The sequence below is a fragment of the Ammodytes marinus genome, assembly GCF_949987685.1.
Source record: "Ammodytes marinus genome assembly, chromosome: 16".
NCBI lineage: Eukaryota > Metazoa > Chordata > Actinopteri > Uranoscopiformes > Ammodytidae > Ammodytes > Ammodytes marinus.
Window position 1 is genome coordinate 13,481,013 of NC_137220.1, and position 14,017 is coordinate 13,495,029.

Genomic DNA, 14,017 nt, shown 5'->3' on the forward strand with positions numbered 1-14,017 from the left:
CTCCCACTTTAAAGCTGAATAGCTGACCTCATCAGGTCGTCTCTCAGTTGCCATGGAGATGAGGGAGTTGTACTCTTGCTCCAGCAGCTGTCTGGCCTGCAGGAGAGGAGAGAGGTGATGCACAGCTTTGAGATTCATTTTAAAACACCTCCATTCAGAGACCCTGACTTGTCACTGCTTTTAGATATATCATTTGTTTTCAGACAAAACATTTTTGTCTATGATTGTGTAATTACTGGAATTTATTTTGTCATCTGTGTTGTGTGTAAATGTTTAACAGTTGCTGCTGCCTGTCTTGGCCAGGTAGGTGTCCCTTGAAATCTGGATAAATAAGGATTTAAAAAAAACACATTACCGGGATGTGTGTGCTCTGCCGACTTTGTTAGTTTATTTCGGTCATTTTTACAAACGTATAGACAATAGACTTAGTCAAGACTTAGATAAACAATGAATGAACATTAAGTTAATTTTTTTCTAGCATCGAGAACCAAAGATAAACAAGTAACAAAACAGGACCGTAAAGGTGTAGGCTGAAGCCTTAGTTTATTGAATCTATGCTTTTAACATTAACTATTTTGTCGACGAAATATTTCAGATCAATGAAAGAATGTAACAGAAACCAAGTATAAACATTATATTGGTCTTTTATCTACTCCAAACAATCCCCAACACATATTATACACTCCGGTGTTTAAACTTCAGTTGTATATTTGTTAATCATGTTGTGTGTAGTTATAAAAAATAAAAAAAATCTATTGTTTTTATGCCGCACTTTAATTTTTTTTCAAACACATTCCACAATTTACTCCATGTACTAACACACATCTTTTCAGGCATTTTAAGCCTTTACGTATTATAGAGAGCAGAGATTTGACAGGAACTGATAAGGAGACAGATGCATAAAAGATGCCTGGGGCATCCCGGCTTAATACTTTAATTATTTTGGGACATATGTCATGACTTAGTCCTATTTGAGTCTCAGAAGATCAAAGGAAAATTTGCATCAGTTTGGGAACAAATGAAGGACAAGATATCATCAATCTATTTGAGTCAACCTTACGAGAACCAGCCAAACTTTTTTTAAGTGAATCATGATTAAAAAATGGTTGATTGTTGATTGCTGAATCGCTATTAAAGACTAAAATTAGGTGAAGCCTTTGTTCTTAAAGGCTAACTTAAAGTCCCCCTTCACCCAAAAATGTGTTTTGCTTATCAAAGTCAATTCAGTTTTTTCATAACAAATAACAATTAACTACTGTTACTTAAATTAATTGCTACTTACAATTAATTAAATAACTATTTGCCCCTGGGGTCTTTATTATTTTTTTTAATTGGATTTTTGACCTACTCCTAAAGAAAGAATGCTTCTCTATCTTTACTTTAAACCTGAGTTTAACACATGTTAAATGTGAACATGATTTTATGACAACTATTGTGGCCAATTATGTTCTCATAATATGCTTTGTCTGTGTAAAATATAGACAAGTGCGATGAGGTAAGTTGAAGGTAGAAGACATCTTGTGTTCGGCAGTTAAACTTTTAAAAATAAAAATGATTGAATTTCAAAGATTCTGGATTTTTCAATGTGGAAAAAGAAGCAAATTTTATATAAAGGATTTTTTTTCAGACTTTTATAGTTAAATGCTTAGGGTGCAATATAAAACATCAGTGGTTTAATTCCAGATTGGGACCTTCCCTCAATGTTTACTGTCTTCTTAAAAGAAGAAGAAAAAAACATGTTTGGAGGGCATCTTTTCCTTGCCCTTTAAAACGACTCTTTCCTCGCTACAGTAGCTTATTCATAAGCACAAACTAATGATGTAGACATGATTTTTATTTATTTTTTATCAGAGACCCTTCGTCCTGTACCTGTATGGCCTGGTTGGGGATTTGCAACAGTAGAGCCAGGTCTTGGTAGTCGAATGTGTCGTCTAATGCCAGCAGTGCCCCGTGTACGCCACTCTCTCTGAGGTTATCTGCATATTCCTTCAGGCCCAGACACTGCACCCAGCACATCACACGCTCATTGGACCAAACCATCACATCTACGGGGGGAAAAGACATAGAAGAAGAACGGCTTAAGGGAGGGAGAGGAGTAGAAGGCATCCATCTGCAAACGGCAAGCTGTCAGCGCCCTGTTTTTATAAGCCAGATCTCGTTTTTTTCTTAATATTCTGGTCACTTCCTGAACTTGGAAGACATGCAAGGCTGTGCAAGGAGCTTATTAATGGTCTTCGGATGAGGTTAAATGACCTGTGAAATACTGCCGAGTGATCAAGAGAAATAGTGAAATGTTCCTGCTTTCCTGATTTATACACACACACACACACACACACACACACACACACACAGGTCAAGCTTTTCCTCCGACAATCCCCCCAAAAACATGGGAAACAGTTCTGTATACGGAAATCAGCCAAGATGAACGGAGTGTAAATGTACAACATGTGTATCCCGAGGCAATGCAGTGGGAGAGAGCATGAGATTTAGGTTTGTCTAATGACTGAGTGTGTTGACATTTATGTAATCATTACCCGGCTAAATTACTCTAGAAAGCTGTGGCTTTAATCTCTTCTAAGTATAAAGAGGGGGGTTAGCCGCAACCAAGGGGTGGTCCAAACGCCTCCCAGAGATGTGGGAGACAGCGCAAATAAGAGGAAATATTTGTTTTGCTTGACATTATTAAGTTGGAAGAGTTTGAATAAGTTCATGAAGCAATTACTTCTACCTTTTTTATGTCTATATACTTTTAATAATAGCAAAGCAAATAACACTGCAACTGCCCTACTTGTTATATTATAAACAAGGATGCTCCCAAGGTGTTGATTGGTGTTGATTGAGAAAATTTTTAAAAGAAATGTAGAAATAACTGTTTTGCAGTGTATGCTAATTAGAAAAAAAACCCACGGCACGAAATATTTTTTGGCAGAAGAATAAAACATTAAAGGTGGAGTCAGCGATAAATAGCTCACCTTTGTTCTGGTGCACGCTCTCCTCTCGCCGCCGCTCTAGCTCCTTGCGATCGTAGTTGAGTCGCTTGAGGCACATGATGCCATAATGCATACTGACCCTGGGAGAGGTTAGAGAGGTTATAGCAGGTTAACAGAGGCGTGTTTCCACTCTCACCTGCACTCTAAACACTATCCGACCCGTTTGACCTGTCCGACTCCCTTAAGATGAGGATTTAAAGAAGTGAAACCCGGGGACACACACCTGAGCAGTGAGAGTGTCACAATAACACCAGCGCTTCCCACACGTCTGTCAACACCTTCAAATTTCACATATGCACAGATATAGTGAAAGAATGGGAGTGAAAACTGTAGAAGTGACAAACAAGAGTGAGTTATATGTGTTGTTACTAGAGATGGGAACGATCTGATCCAATATCGATATCCTGTGTTGATAAGGAAGTAATTCACTTATCAGATATGGGTCACTAAATCTATCTATCTATCCATCTATCCATCCATCCATCCATCCATCCATCCGTCCGTCCGTCCGTCCATCCATCCATCCATCCATCCATCCATCCATCCATCCATCCATCCATCCATAGGTGTTATCAGTGCATTTGCATGGTTCTGAATCGCCGCCAACTCAGATGGAATGATTTACGGCTGGCAGACCGGAACACCCTTTGTTTCCCGAATGGTACTAAATCAAAGTTTATACTTTTCTTCACCAATGTCATATTACCATTATTTAATCTTACATAGCCACCCACATATAAATACATTACCTCATCACCATGTATCCTGCAGACAGACTTTCATCTCTGAAATTCTGTTGTTATGCTTTTGAACTCATGTATGGAAATTATTATTTAAATCAGTTATCACTCAGTTAATACATGCCTTTGGAAGTGCTGTTTGGTTTACTACAGCCTCATGTAACCTTACACAGAATAGTCCAAATAGCATGCTGATTTCAACACTAAAAAACCTGACCAGATAGGCATCCGAGGATTTTTAAGCATGCTGCATCTGACCATAAGAATTGGGACATCCTTAATAGCAGGGACGTTTGGGTATTGGAAGGCAGGGTATCTCTCTACCTGTGGAAGCTGTCCACCATTTTGAGCTGTCCTCTCAGCTCCTTCTTCGTCAGGTGGTCCAGCATTCGGGCGTCCACCAGAGACTCCATGAAGTAGCTGCGATACTGAGGCAGACCCAGGCTGGGCAGCCAGTCGTTGCCCACCCACTCATGATTCATATCACCATAGGCCAGGATCTGGAAGGGACAAGCACTGGCCATTGTTAGTTAAAATACAGACAAGGTGTAGTAAAATAAACATATAAATGTATATTTTGTACCTTTTATTTATACTAGTATGAAAGAAAAGATGTTATAGAATCAAAATAGCCAAATATCTCTAAATTGACCAGTATTTGAAAAAACAACGCTTCTGCCGGCAGTGACTCATCTTAAGTCTGACTTTTTACTTTTTTGAAAGGTTTAGTAGATCCTTACCTGATCCCAACTGAACTCTTTCAGCTCCTGCAGCGCCGAAAGAAGAGAGAGAGAGAGCGAGAGAGAGAGAGAAGCAGGGGTCAAGAGCAGGGTGAATAGATAGATAGATAGATAGATAGATAGATAGATAGATAGATAGATAGATAGATAGATAGATAGATAGATAGATAGATAGATAGATAGATAGATAGATAGATAGATAGATAGATAGATAGATAGATAGATAGATAGATAGATAGATAGATAGATAGATAGATAGATAGATAGATAGATAGATAGATAGATAGATAGATAGATAGATAGATAGATAGATAGATAGATAGATAGATAGATGGATGGATGGATGGATGGATGGATAGATAGATAGATAGATAGAAAGATAGACCAGATGAATGGATGGAGAGATGATGGAGGAGAAGCAAAGGAAGGAGCGAGGGAGCACCACCAGCAGCAGCAATAGGAAAAGAGGACAAGAGGGAGGAATAGTGTGTTAGTGAACGGGTCATTAGTTGGAAGCAGTTCACACTGAAAAGGCAACAAGGATGGAGAGAATAAGATGCTGAACACTACAAACACAGAGGTATAAAGAGACAGAAAAAAAGAAGAGAGAGGGAGAGACTTATCAACATGATTCACACCAGAACAGACAATTCAAATGATACAAAAAAAGAAAGTAAAATAATCATGAAAACACTGTGGGACAGAGACAGGGCAGCAGAGGTGTGGCACTGACCGGAGGCTTGATGGCTGCATTCAGGGTCTCCATCTCAGCGTGGGTCATCCAAACGTTACTGGTAGACTGCCGTCAAGAAAATGGCGAAACCGTTAGATAAAAACAGACGTTAGCCTACCACAAAATATTATATTTACACAAACATACATTCCAGTTGAAAACAATACAAAGGCAATATATTTAATGTTTTACATTATCTATTTCTTTGTTTTTTCGTAAATATATACTTATTCTGAATTTGATACCAGAAACACATTTCAAAAAAGTTGGGACGGGGCAACAAAATTGGGAAAGCTGTAGAATGATTATTTTTGTATTGCTTAAAAAGCGTAACGTTGTGTGTATTATTTAAAATTTTCTAAACTAAATAAAACAGCAAACCACTTTCTTATCTTACCATCATGATTCTGAGGTTCATTTGGTTTATGTGAACTGATGGCTTCAGTGGGTTAAACTGTGCAACTGTACAATCGTTTCATCTCGTTACAATTATGTTTCCTGCTTTAAATACATTGTGAAGCCGAGCCAGGAATTTTGTGGGAAAACCAAGCCAAACCAATATTTGGCACTTGTTCAGAGAAAGATGTTTTATTCGCGTCTTTAGAATAAAAAGTAGGAGCACTAATGTGTGTGTGTGTGTGTGTGTGTGTGTGTGTGTGTGTGTGTGTGTGTGTGTGTGTGTGTGTGTGTGTGTGTGTGTGTGTGTGTGTGTGTGTGTGCCTGTGTGTGTGTGTAACAGTTTTACCACATCTGGCTTGACATATTTGTGGCTGTGTTAGGAGGCAGAGTTTGGGGCAAAATGGAGCTTTTGTTGCCCAGTGTTTTACTTTGAGGTGGAACTTTGATCAGCGCCTGTGTGGTTTAACTATCATTTTCCACCATACTTTTTTTATTGCTAACATTTATTACATGCGCAGTATGTTTTGTGTTCTCTTGTTCTTATTACTTTGCTGTATCTGTTTTTCTTTCCACTTAAACTGAAGCGACTTTACACATGTGCCACACTCCTTTCTCTCCAACATCACACTTCAAAAAAATCTGCTACTGATTCTACATCATTTTTATTTTATTTAATCTTCTCTGAAATATTAAATTTTCTTTTTGTATTATATTACCAGTTTTAGTTTATATATACTGCTCATATGAATGAAGCATAAGTAGATTATTGGCAAAAAGTGAGGAGATTAAAGCTATAGTGTGTAACCTTTTCATATAAACGAATGTTGGTTACATTCAAGCCATCACCAAATGATTTGACACAAAGTTGATTAAGCCTGTCAGCTCACACAAAACGCTCTGTATCTCTCAGTATGGCAGCATTTACAAACTGATTTCACTCTTTTTCTTATAAGGTGGTCAATTATATGTCGTCCGATTATTAGTTTGTTTTTTGTTCTTTATAACGTCATGACATTTTAAAATGATCTAGGTGGAGGCTTGAGTAAACCCACTGGGTTTTTTGTCTCTCCCTGCACTGTTTTCTTTTCTTGCCTTTGTCATTCTTTACATTTTTAATAGTACAAATAATAAAGATAATAATAAAAACAAAAAAATTAGGAATGTGTGTGTTAAATGTATGTGTGTGTGTGAGTCTCACGGAACGGGTGCTGGCGGGGGCAGAGGGGCTTGTGAGGGAAACCATCTCCTGTATGGCGAGCCTTAGCTTGAGGCGATGCAGCGGGTTACTGATGCCGATCTCCCTCTGGATCTCTGTGTCCGACAGGTTAGCCATGATCGCGCCGCTCTTCACGTTAGCACGACACGCTGCAACGTACCAGGCCGGCATTCCCACCCACAGCTGGAAGGAAGAGGCAGACCATGGGTTAAACAAGGTAAAACATTTATTTTTTTCTTTCTGCTCTTTGATTACTTTTTCCCATTCCTTAAAGGTGCACTATTCAGTTTCAGGGAAGGGGGGTTTGTTGACATTTCAAGAGCCTGCAGTTGGTTAAGAAAACATATTTACTGTACATGTAATTCTTAGGATTGAATAATTCTATCATCCTAGATCAAAACAATTTATGTTTAGGCTCCTAGAACCAAACATATGTTTGTAAACAAAACTGTAGGTCCTACTGCTGTAAACGATGTTTATGGTCGCTTTTTAACTTCGAAAGTGTTCCAGGGATCCAATTTACCTGCCAGCAAAGTTTGTTTATTCAGTTATGAGAAAATACCTATAGAAAATCTTCACTTCCCTGACACACCCAAAGTTACATAGTGCAGTCTCGGTTTGGTTTGGTTTTTACTCAAACAAACTTGGTTGCCCAGTAGCGCTAGGGATAACAGAATTAATTAATTTTTTTACAGCATCTTGATCATGCAAATGGTTGATTTTTTTGGCAATTATTTGAAAAATAACCTGTCGAATGTGACATTTTGATGAAGCAGTGCTTTTTTTTGGCTTAACTTTGGAGTTGTATTGGTAAATGCCGACAAGAATTTTTACGAGGGGAAATTTAAGAATTGGAAGAATTACAATTGGAAATTTAAGAATCTGATGAATATTACAGTTTTTTCAGCTTCTGGCTAGGGTTAGGGTAGGCATTTTTCTTGTGCAATATTTTGAACAAAACATGATTTCTGCTAGCAGGGTTGCACATTACCTCCAACCAAGATACAACAGTAGGACCGTCCCAGGATGCAAAGGGAAGTCCTTGGCGACATGCTTCCTCCAGTAGCTCATGCCTAGTGAGAAGAAGGTTTGCATGAGTCTTTTTGTGAAAGATAATTTCCTTTATCTGTTTTTTGCAACAATTCTTGTATAATACAAGATGGTAAAAAACATGATCATATGAACAAATGAACATTAGCTTAAAGTAAGTCACAATACATTTGGCAAATCTATTTTCTGACCTAATATTGATTGGCGATGCAATTGTTGTCCCTTCAAAGCATCAAATTAATTTGATATTGGCACATACCTAATAATAAAATATATTTCAACCTTTTCAAACTATAATTGTCATCTGTTTGCTCAAAAAACAATGTTTTACAGCAAATTACTTAGTTACAATTACAAATAGATTGTATAAACAGGCGAATCAAGTATTTATTGATTGCTTTGATCTCTTGAATGATAGCCTGAGCCCACACAGAATGCTGTCTGCCAGTAGAAAGGCCAGGTCCACAAAATCTAGCAAATTGCTTGTGAGTGAGTTGTAAATGAAACATTATTCGTTTTTTATTAACTAAGGAAATGAACACATCCAGCTAAAAAACGACAGGTTCTTAGCTTCAGTTAGATCTCATTATCTGGGCTTCCCTGCTCAGTGCTTGTTGACTGGTGGTAAAGGGGTAGGGGCTGGGGTTGGTGGACCTCAGAAGAGGTTGATATGTTCCTAAAAACGCAGTGCAGCCAGGGGCAGCATCTCCGGGTTGAAGGCAACATTGCAGCGGGTTGCTCTGGATGTGTGGAGACACCAGAGTGATCAGCCGTTGGATCTCCGCACAGGGCAGTACTTTGCCTGGACGGCCCGGTCTGATAGCACGTCCAGTGGGGAGAAGTGCCGACGCACGTATGCATTTATGTAAACCGTCTGGCTTTGCGTACAGCGAGGCTGTTGGTTCGCAGCGAGAAGGTGTTGTATTGCAGCCATGGTTTCTCACACGCGCGGACTTTGGTAACGCCTTTATAGCAGGTGGAGCCGCTCTGGATGAGGTTCAGCTGAGTTCAATTAAATCTGTTTTTCAGGGTTGTTGATGTTTTTTTTTTTGAATGTGTAGTAGTACTATAAACTCACATGTGTGTGGAAAACGTAAACGTCTAATTCATAAAAAAAAAAAATCTCTACTATTAGTCTATGTTTATTGCGCCAGTGGTCCACATTGAGCATTGTTTTATTATTTCTAAAAGTGGAGGAAATAAATTTCCCTGACGCGGCATGATCACTGACGATTTGGTCGCTAAGAAGGTTGTAAGAGTGGGTCAGCTCCATCTTACGTCTTAGTGAAAGAACTTCTTTCGCTAAGAACGAATCTGGGAAACGCATTCTTCTTTCACAGCGTTCTTAAGAGCGCTCCAAAGAAGTACTTAGCTCCAAAGAGGCTCTTAACGAATCTGGGAAACGCGGCCATTGGTAGTTGGGCTCATTTCCAATAAATGGAACATAATTCACAAACTTCTTCTTGCTGCGGCGGTCTTTATCTGCCGGACCCAGAGTCCCTGTCTTGTTGATTCCCATGGCGTCTCCAGAGGCCTGGTCTTCAGAGGGCGTTGATGCTGGAGGAGACACAGTCATAGTAAAAGGTCTCAGGCATAGATTAAATAATAGTATGGATAGGCAGCTCCAAGGTGTTAGTTTATTTAAATCCAATACAAGATCAGGGATAAGAATGTGAAGAGAAACCTTCACGAAGATTTGACTAGTGACAGAGAGAGCTTCTCTGTCCCATAACAATGCGTTAAATTCCCCCAAGGTAATGAGCTCCGAAAGCTAAATGAACATATTATCAGCTTGGATTACTATTATACAATCAGAATTATCTTCTGTGTGTTTACCAAGTGAAGCAGTCCCGTCCCGCCCCGGTTGCCCCATCCTTCCTTTCTCCTTCTTCCCAAAGAGGCGACCAATGGAAGACTTGATGCTTTTCTTCTTACTGGACTTGTGGAGAGAATCTTGGCTGCTGTTGGTGCTGCTGCCGTCTGCAGAGAGACTGTACAGAACATAGGAAATCACTAAAACCAGGGTTCCCAATTTTTTTTTAACTCCATGACTTTTTGATGAAATTTTACCAAATTTCCATAACCTTATTTAAGCAACCTAGAGTAGGTAGACCTGTTTCACAATCACATGGCCCTCTTGAGAAATCTTGTTCCTAATACATTAATTATCAAATACGCACTTCCCAGACAATTTTGTGGATAAGCAAGCAAGCTAGAATTTAAACAATAGTTAATCAATGAACATGTAAATTTAAAACTTTTCCAAAAACATTAAGTCAATTCCAAACAATTTTTCAGGCCTGGAAAACGGTATTTTTTTTCGCATTTAATAACTTTTCCAGGACTTTCATGACTTTGGGATTTGATAGATGTAATGTAAGTTGAGTCTGCCTCACCTGCGAAACTCGCGCGGGTCGTCCATCATTGCCCCTGGGTGTGTGAGGGTCATTCTGTCCAGTCGCAGAGCGCGAGGAGTGGACGGAGGCGTGGAGTCGAGAAGGGCCAGGGCCCGATCATCGTCTCTGTTGTTCTGAAAAGTAAAATATTAAAGACAGTTAATTAAAATATATCTAAAATACAAAAAAACTAAAAACATTAAACACTGTAAAAATTCAAACTGTAGGAAAACTCAAATTATCAAGGCAACTGTCTTCACTAGATTGTTAAGGGCCAACTAAAGTTTTAAGGAAAAATATACTTCAGGTTTTGAGTCCTACAAACTACGAATTTCACACAATAACATTTGTGTCAACTAATTCTCTGTCATACAGGTAACAAAAAAAACAAGTCGGTCAAAATGTTGATTCAAACAATCAAAAGTGTGTAAGCGGTCTGAAAAACCTTCTGAACCAAAAATTATATATTATATTATCTCATAACAAAAAAAAATGAGTTGGCTCAAATGTTGGCAGTATTCCTTAAAACCTGATAGTTTTAGTCATAACTCAAAAATGACAGTTGCCTTGAAATTTAGAGTTTTCCTTGCTTTTACATTTTTATAGTGTGAAGATACTGAACTCCAGTTTTTATCTATGTTTAATCCGTCAAGTTGAACCATAACACGAAACCATTCACACCAATTCATCCTGAACTCCCACATCAACATTCCAACCATCACTCTCTCTGTTGACTGCATGTTTGTGTCTGTTGCGCCATCCACCCATTTCACTCTGTTTGAACCATAACACCACCCAACAAGTTTCTTGAATCAATCTTGCCCAATCCAACAAGCTGCTTAAAAAAAATAACTTCACTTCTCCGACCCCTGTCCCTCTGTGATTTACTTTTTCTTTATTTACATGAGTCACTGTCTGGATGAGCCGTTTGCTGTTAAACAGGGAGGTGGATACAGATGCAGAGATAAGAAAAAGGTTAACACGCATGGGAATAGAAATGCATTCCTTCATCGAACGAGCTTGATTAAAGCTAGAAAAATGCTGCATTCTGTCTCCATCTGAAAAAAAAATCTTTAGGAAAAACTTTTAATAACGTGATTATTAATAGTTCATTATGTATTATACTATATACTATTTTTCTCGGTTATATATACTGTATAAATAAATCGGGACCCCCTCCAAACAGCTTTTGGAAGCTTATTTGCGGCTTCCCTATTCCCGCATCTTACATTTCCAAAGAGATTCAAGATAGAATATTTTCTTTAATGACATGATACCATGTGAATACACTAAAGTAAAACTAACCTGTGGCTATATTTATACTTATAATACTTTTCTGATTTTTAATATTTGGTCATTTTACATACCTTATATTCTATTTCCCGTACTTACATTGTGCACTTATTGTAGTATAATGTTCATACTTATTTACTTCTCATTCTTATATTACTATTGTTTGATTGTTATTGTTAGGCTATATATCTCATGGCATGAAGCACATATTCTTTACACTTATTTCCTTTCTACATATGTTTCCATTCTAAAATGAAGCAACTGTAACAAACCCAATTTTCCTCAGGGGATCAAATCAAGTCAACTTTAAAGTCAATTTCTGCAATATGTGCCAGAATTATGTTTCTCTCTGACCCACGGTGCAATAAGTAACAAAAGGATAAAATACGATAAGTAATATATACAATAAATAGACTCTTGATTAATGCAAAAGTAAGGCCAAACCAAACTGTTTAGAAAGTAAATACATTGAAAATGTGCAATGTGAAGATGAACATTGTTTACAATAAACAGTAAACTATGAAACTTAAAATGTACAATATACTGTAAAGGCATTATGTCAGATTCTGATGCTGCTTCTGAAATTGCTGCCGGTACCTGTCTGTCATTCTCGCGGGCCGGGGAGTGGGGCAGGCGTGGGGTGGAGTGTCCCGAGCTGGGCGGAGAGGGGGAGGCCAGAGTGGAGGAGGTGATGGACGAGGGGATGAAGCCCCGTCCCGTGCCGTCTCTCCCCAGGGTCGACGGAGGCATCGGTGGACTGTCCAGAGCAACGCTGACTCGGCTCTCAATCTCCTCCGCTCGCAACTCTGTGTTCTCCTTCTCCTCCTGGATCAGTCTGGTTTGGGGTAAATATGATATATAGAAGCAGGTTAAAATACAGTATCGGTGATGTTCATCTTACACAGAACACATGAGGAAATACTTAAAAGGGATAGACTGACATTTTCGGGAAATAATCATATTTTTGTCTTCTTGCCAAGGCTTAGATGAGAATCTCATGTCATGTCTAGGTTATCCTAGCGCAGCATAAAAATAATGAAGACTAAAAAAAGAAAGAAAAATAAGTTAAGTATATTTCCCTAAAAGCTGAACCATTCTTTTAATCCCTAGGTGATCTAGAACAAAAAAAAACAGTGACTTCTCACATTGAAAAACTGGAATCAAGTCATAGTTACTTCATTCGCACTTCATTATACTAGTGAATCAAAATATGTTTTGGCTTGTGAACCTTTACTAAACAAGCTGTGTCTAGTTGGGGCCCATATGTGTAGTGCTTTCCCATCAGATGGTTTCATTCAAATAACTTTTAAAGGCCCAAAGGGGTGACTTCATCTAATATTTCACGGATACAAAATGTTCATGGAAAACTAAATAAATAACTATTTGTGTTTCTAAACGTTTTATTTTTCTCTGCTCTTGTCTCCCATTAATGATCTCACAACCCCTCAGATGTATCTTGTGAGCCTACTTTTGGAACTCATGGACTATAATATCTATAAAATAGTTAAAACTAGCTTCACCTGGGGCGGCTACAACTGTAAAATGCTGCCGACACTTTGATGTGTCAGGATTAACAATCTAATAATGTTATATTAAATCCATAGCTAACAGGAGACATTTTTTAGATGTTTGGCTACTTTGCTTCCCTAACATGTCTTCTTTCCTTGTCTGTTTGCTTCTGTATATTTTTCCTACAAAACCATCTTTTATGGCCATTATCTAACCCTTTTTTAATCTCACCTTCTAATGCGCTAAACTAAACTTTCCGTAATCATTATAAGCACTACTCTGAAGGTTATTAAAGAAGGATTTGATCGTATGTTGGTAATTGTCTGACTTTTTTTTCCCTCAAAAACATGAAGAAAAAAATAGTTTAAGACCTGAACATAGTATTTTTTGATTTATAAAATAAATAAAAAAGGCTGTAACCAAATTCTGTTCTGTAAAACCTTTGGACAAAAAATTATATATAGATTTTTCTAAGGCTGTGATATGTGTTGGTGCTGTATCTTTCTCACTTGATTTCCTTATTAATAGCCTCCAGCTGTTCCTGCAGCATGATGGCCAGTGTCTGTACGTCTTTGTGTCCGCTCGGCGACAGCAGCTCAGAACCAAACCGATGATCCCCGTCGTCCTCGTCGTCAGAGCAACCAACATCCAAACCCGGCTCGTACCCCGTACCCAGCATCGCCCCGCTATCCCAGTCTGTGTACTGCACACAATGAAAGCAAGAAAGAAGACTTAATAGCGTTTCATTTACTGATTCTATTCACAAATACACATCATTCACCTCTTTTTCAATAATCAGTTTTTTAAGCCTTTTTCAGGCTGAACACAATCTTTTTTATTTTTAAACACATAAAATATTCTGAACATTAATACACTTGCATGATAACATAATACAGTCCTTTAAGTGAGCAGCTCAACACGTTTTTTAGAGACATGCTCATTTTCTCCACA

General features: G+C 38.3%; 1 protein-coding gene across 1 annotated transcript in view; it reads right to left on the minus strand.

Moving 5' to 3' along the window:
* Positions 1-14,017, minus strand: part of ppfia3 (PTPRF interacting protein alpha 3) — a gene marked incomplete at both ends in the record, with an annotated part of 32,022 nt that overhangs the window by 1,710 nt on the left and 16,295 nt on the right. Inside the window, 13 exons of the mRNA XM_080043178.1 lie at positions 28-96; positions 1,870-2,045; positions 2,973-3,070; positions 4,055-4,230; positions 4,471-4,497; positions 5,204-5,269; positions 6,801-7,001; positions 7,810-7,891; positions 9,326-9,425; positions 9,705-9,859; positions 10,265-10,398; positions 12,155-12,392; positions 13,576-13,769. Of these exons, the coding sequence (XP_079899304.1) occupies positions 28-96; positions 1,870-2,045; positions 2,973-3,070; positions 4,055-4,230; positions 4,471-4,497; positions 5,204-5,269; positions 6,801-7,001; positions 7,810-7,891; positions 9,326-9,425; positions 9,705-9,859; positions 10,265-10,398; positions 12,155-12,392; positions 13,576-13,769 (1,716 nt within the window). The remainder of the gene's footprint in view (positions 1-27; positions 97-1,869; positions 2,046-2,972; positions 3,071-4,054; positions 4,231-4,470; positions 4,498-5,203; positions 5,270-6,800; positions 7,002-7,809; positions 7,892-9,325; positions 9,426-9,704; positions 9,860-10,264; positions 10,399-12,154; positions 12,393-13,575; positions 13,770-14,017) is intronic.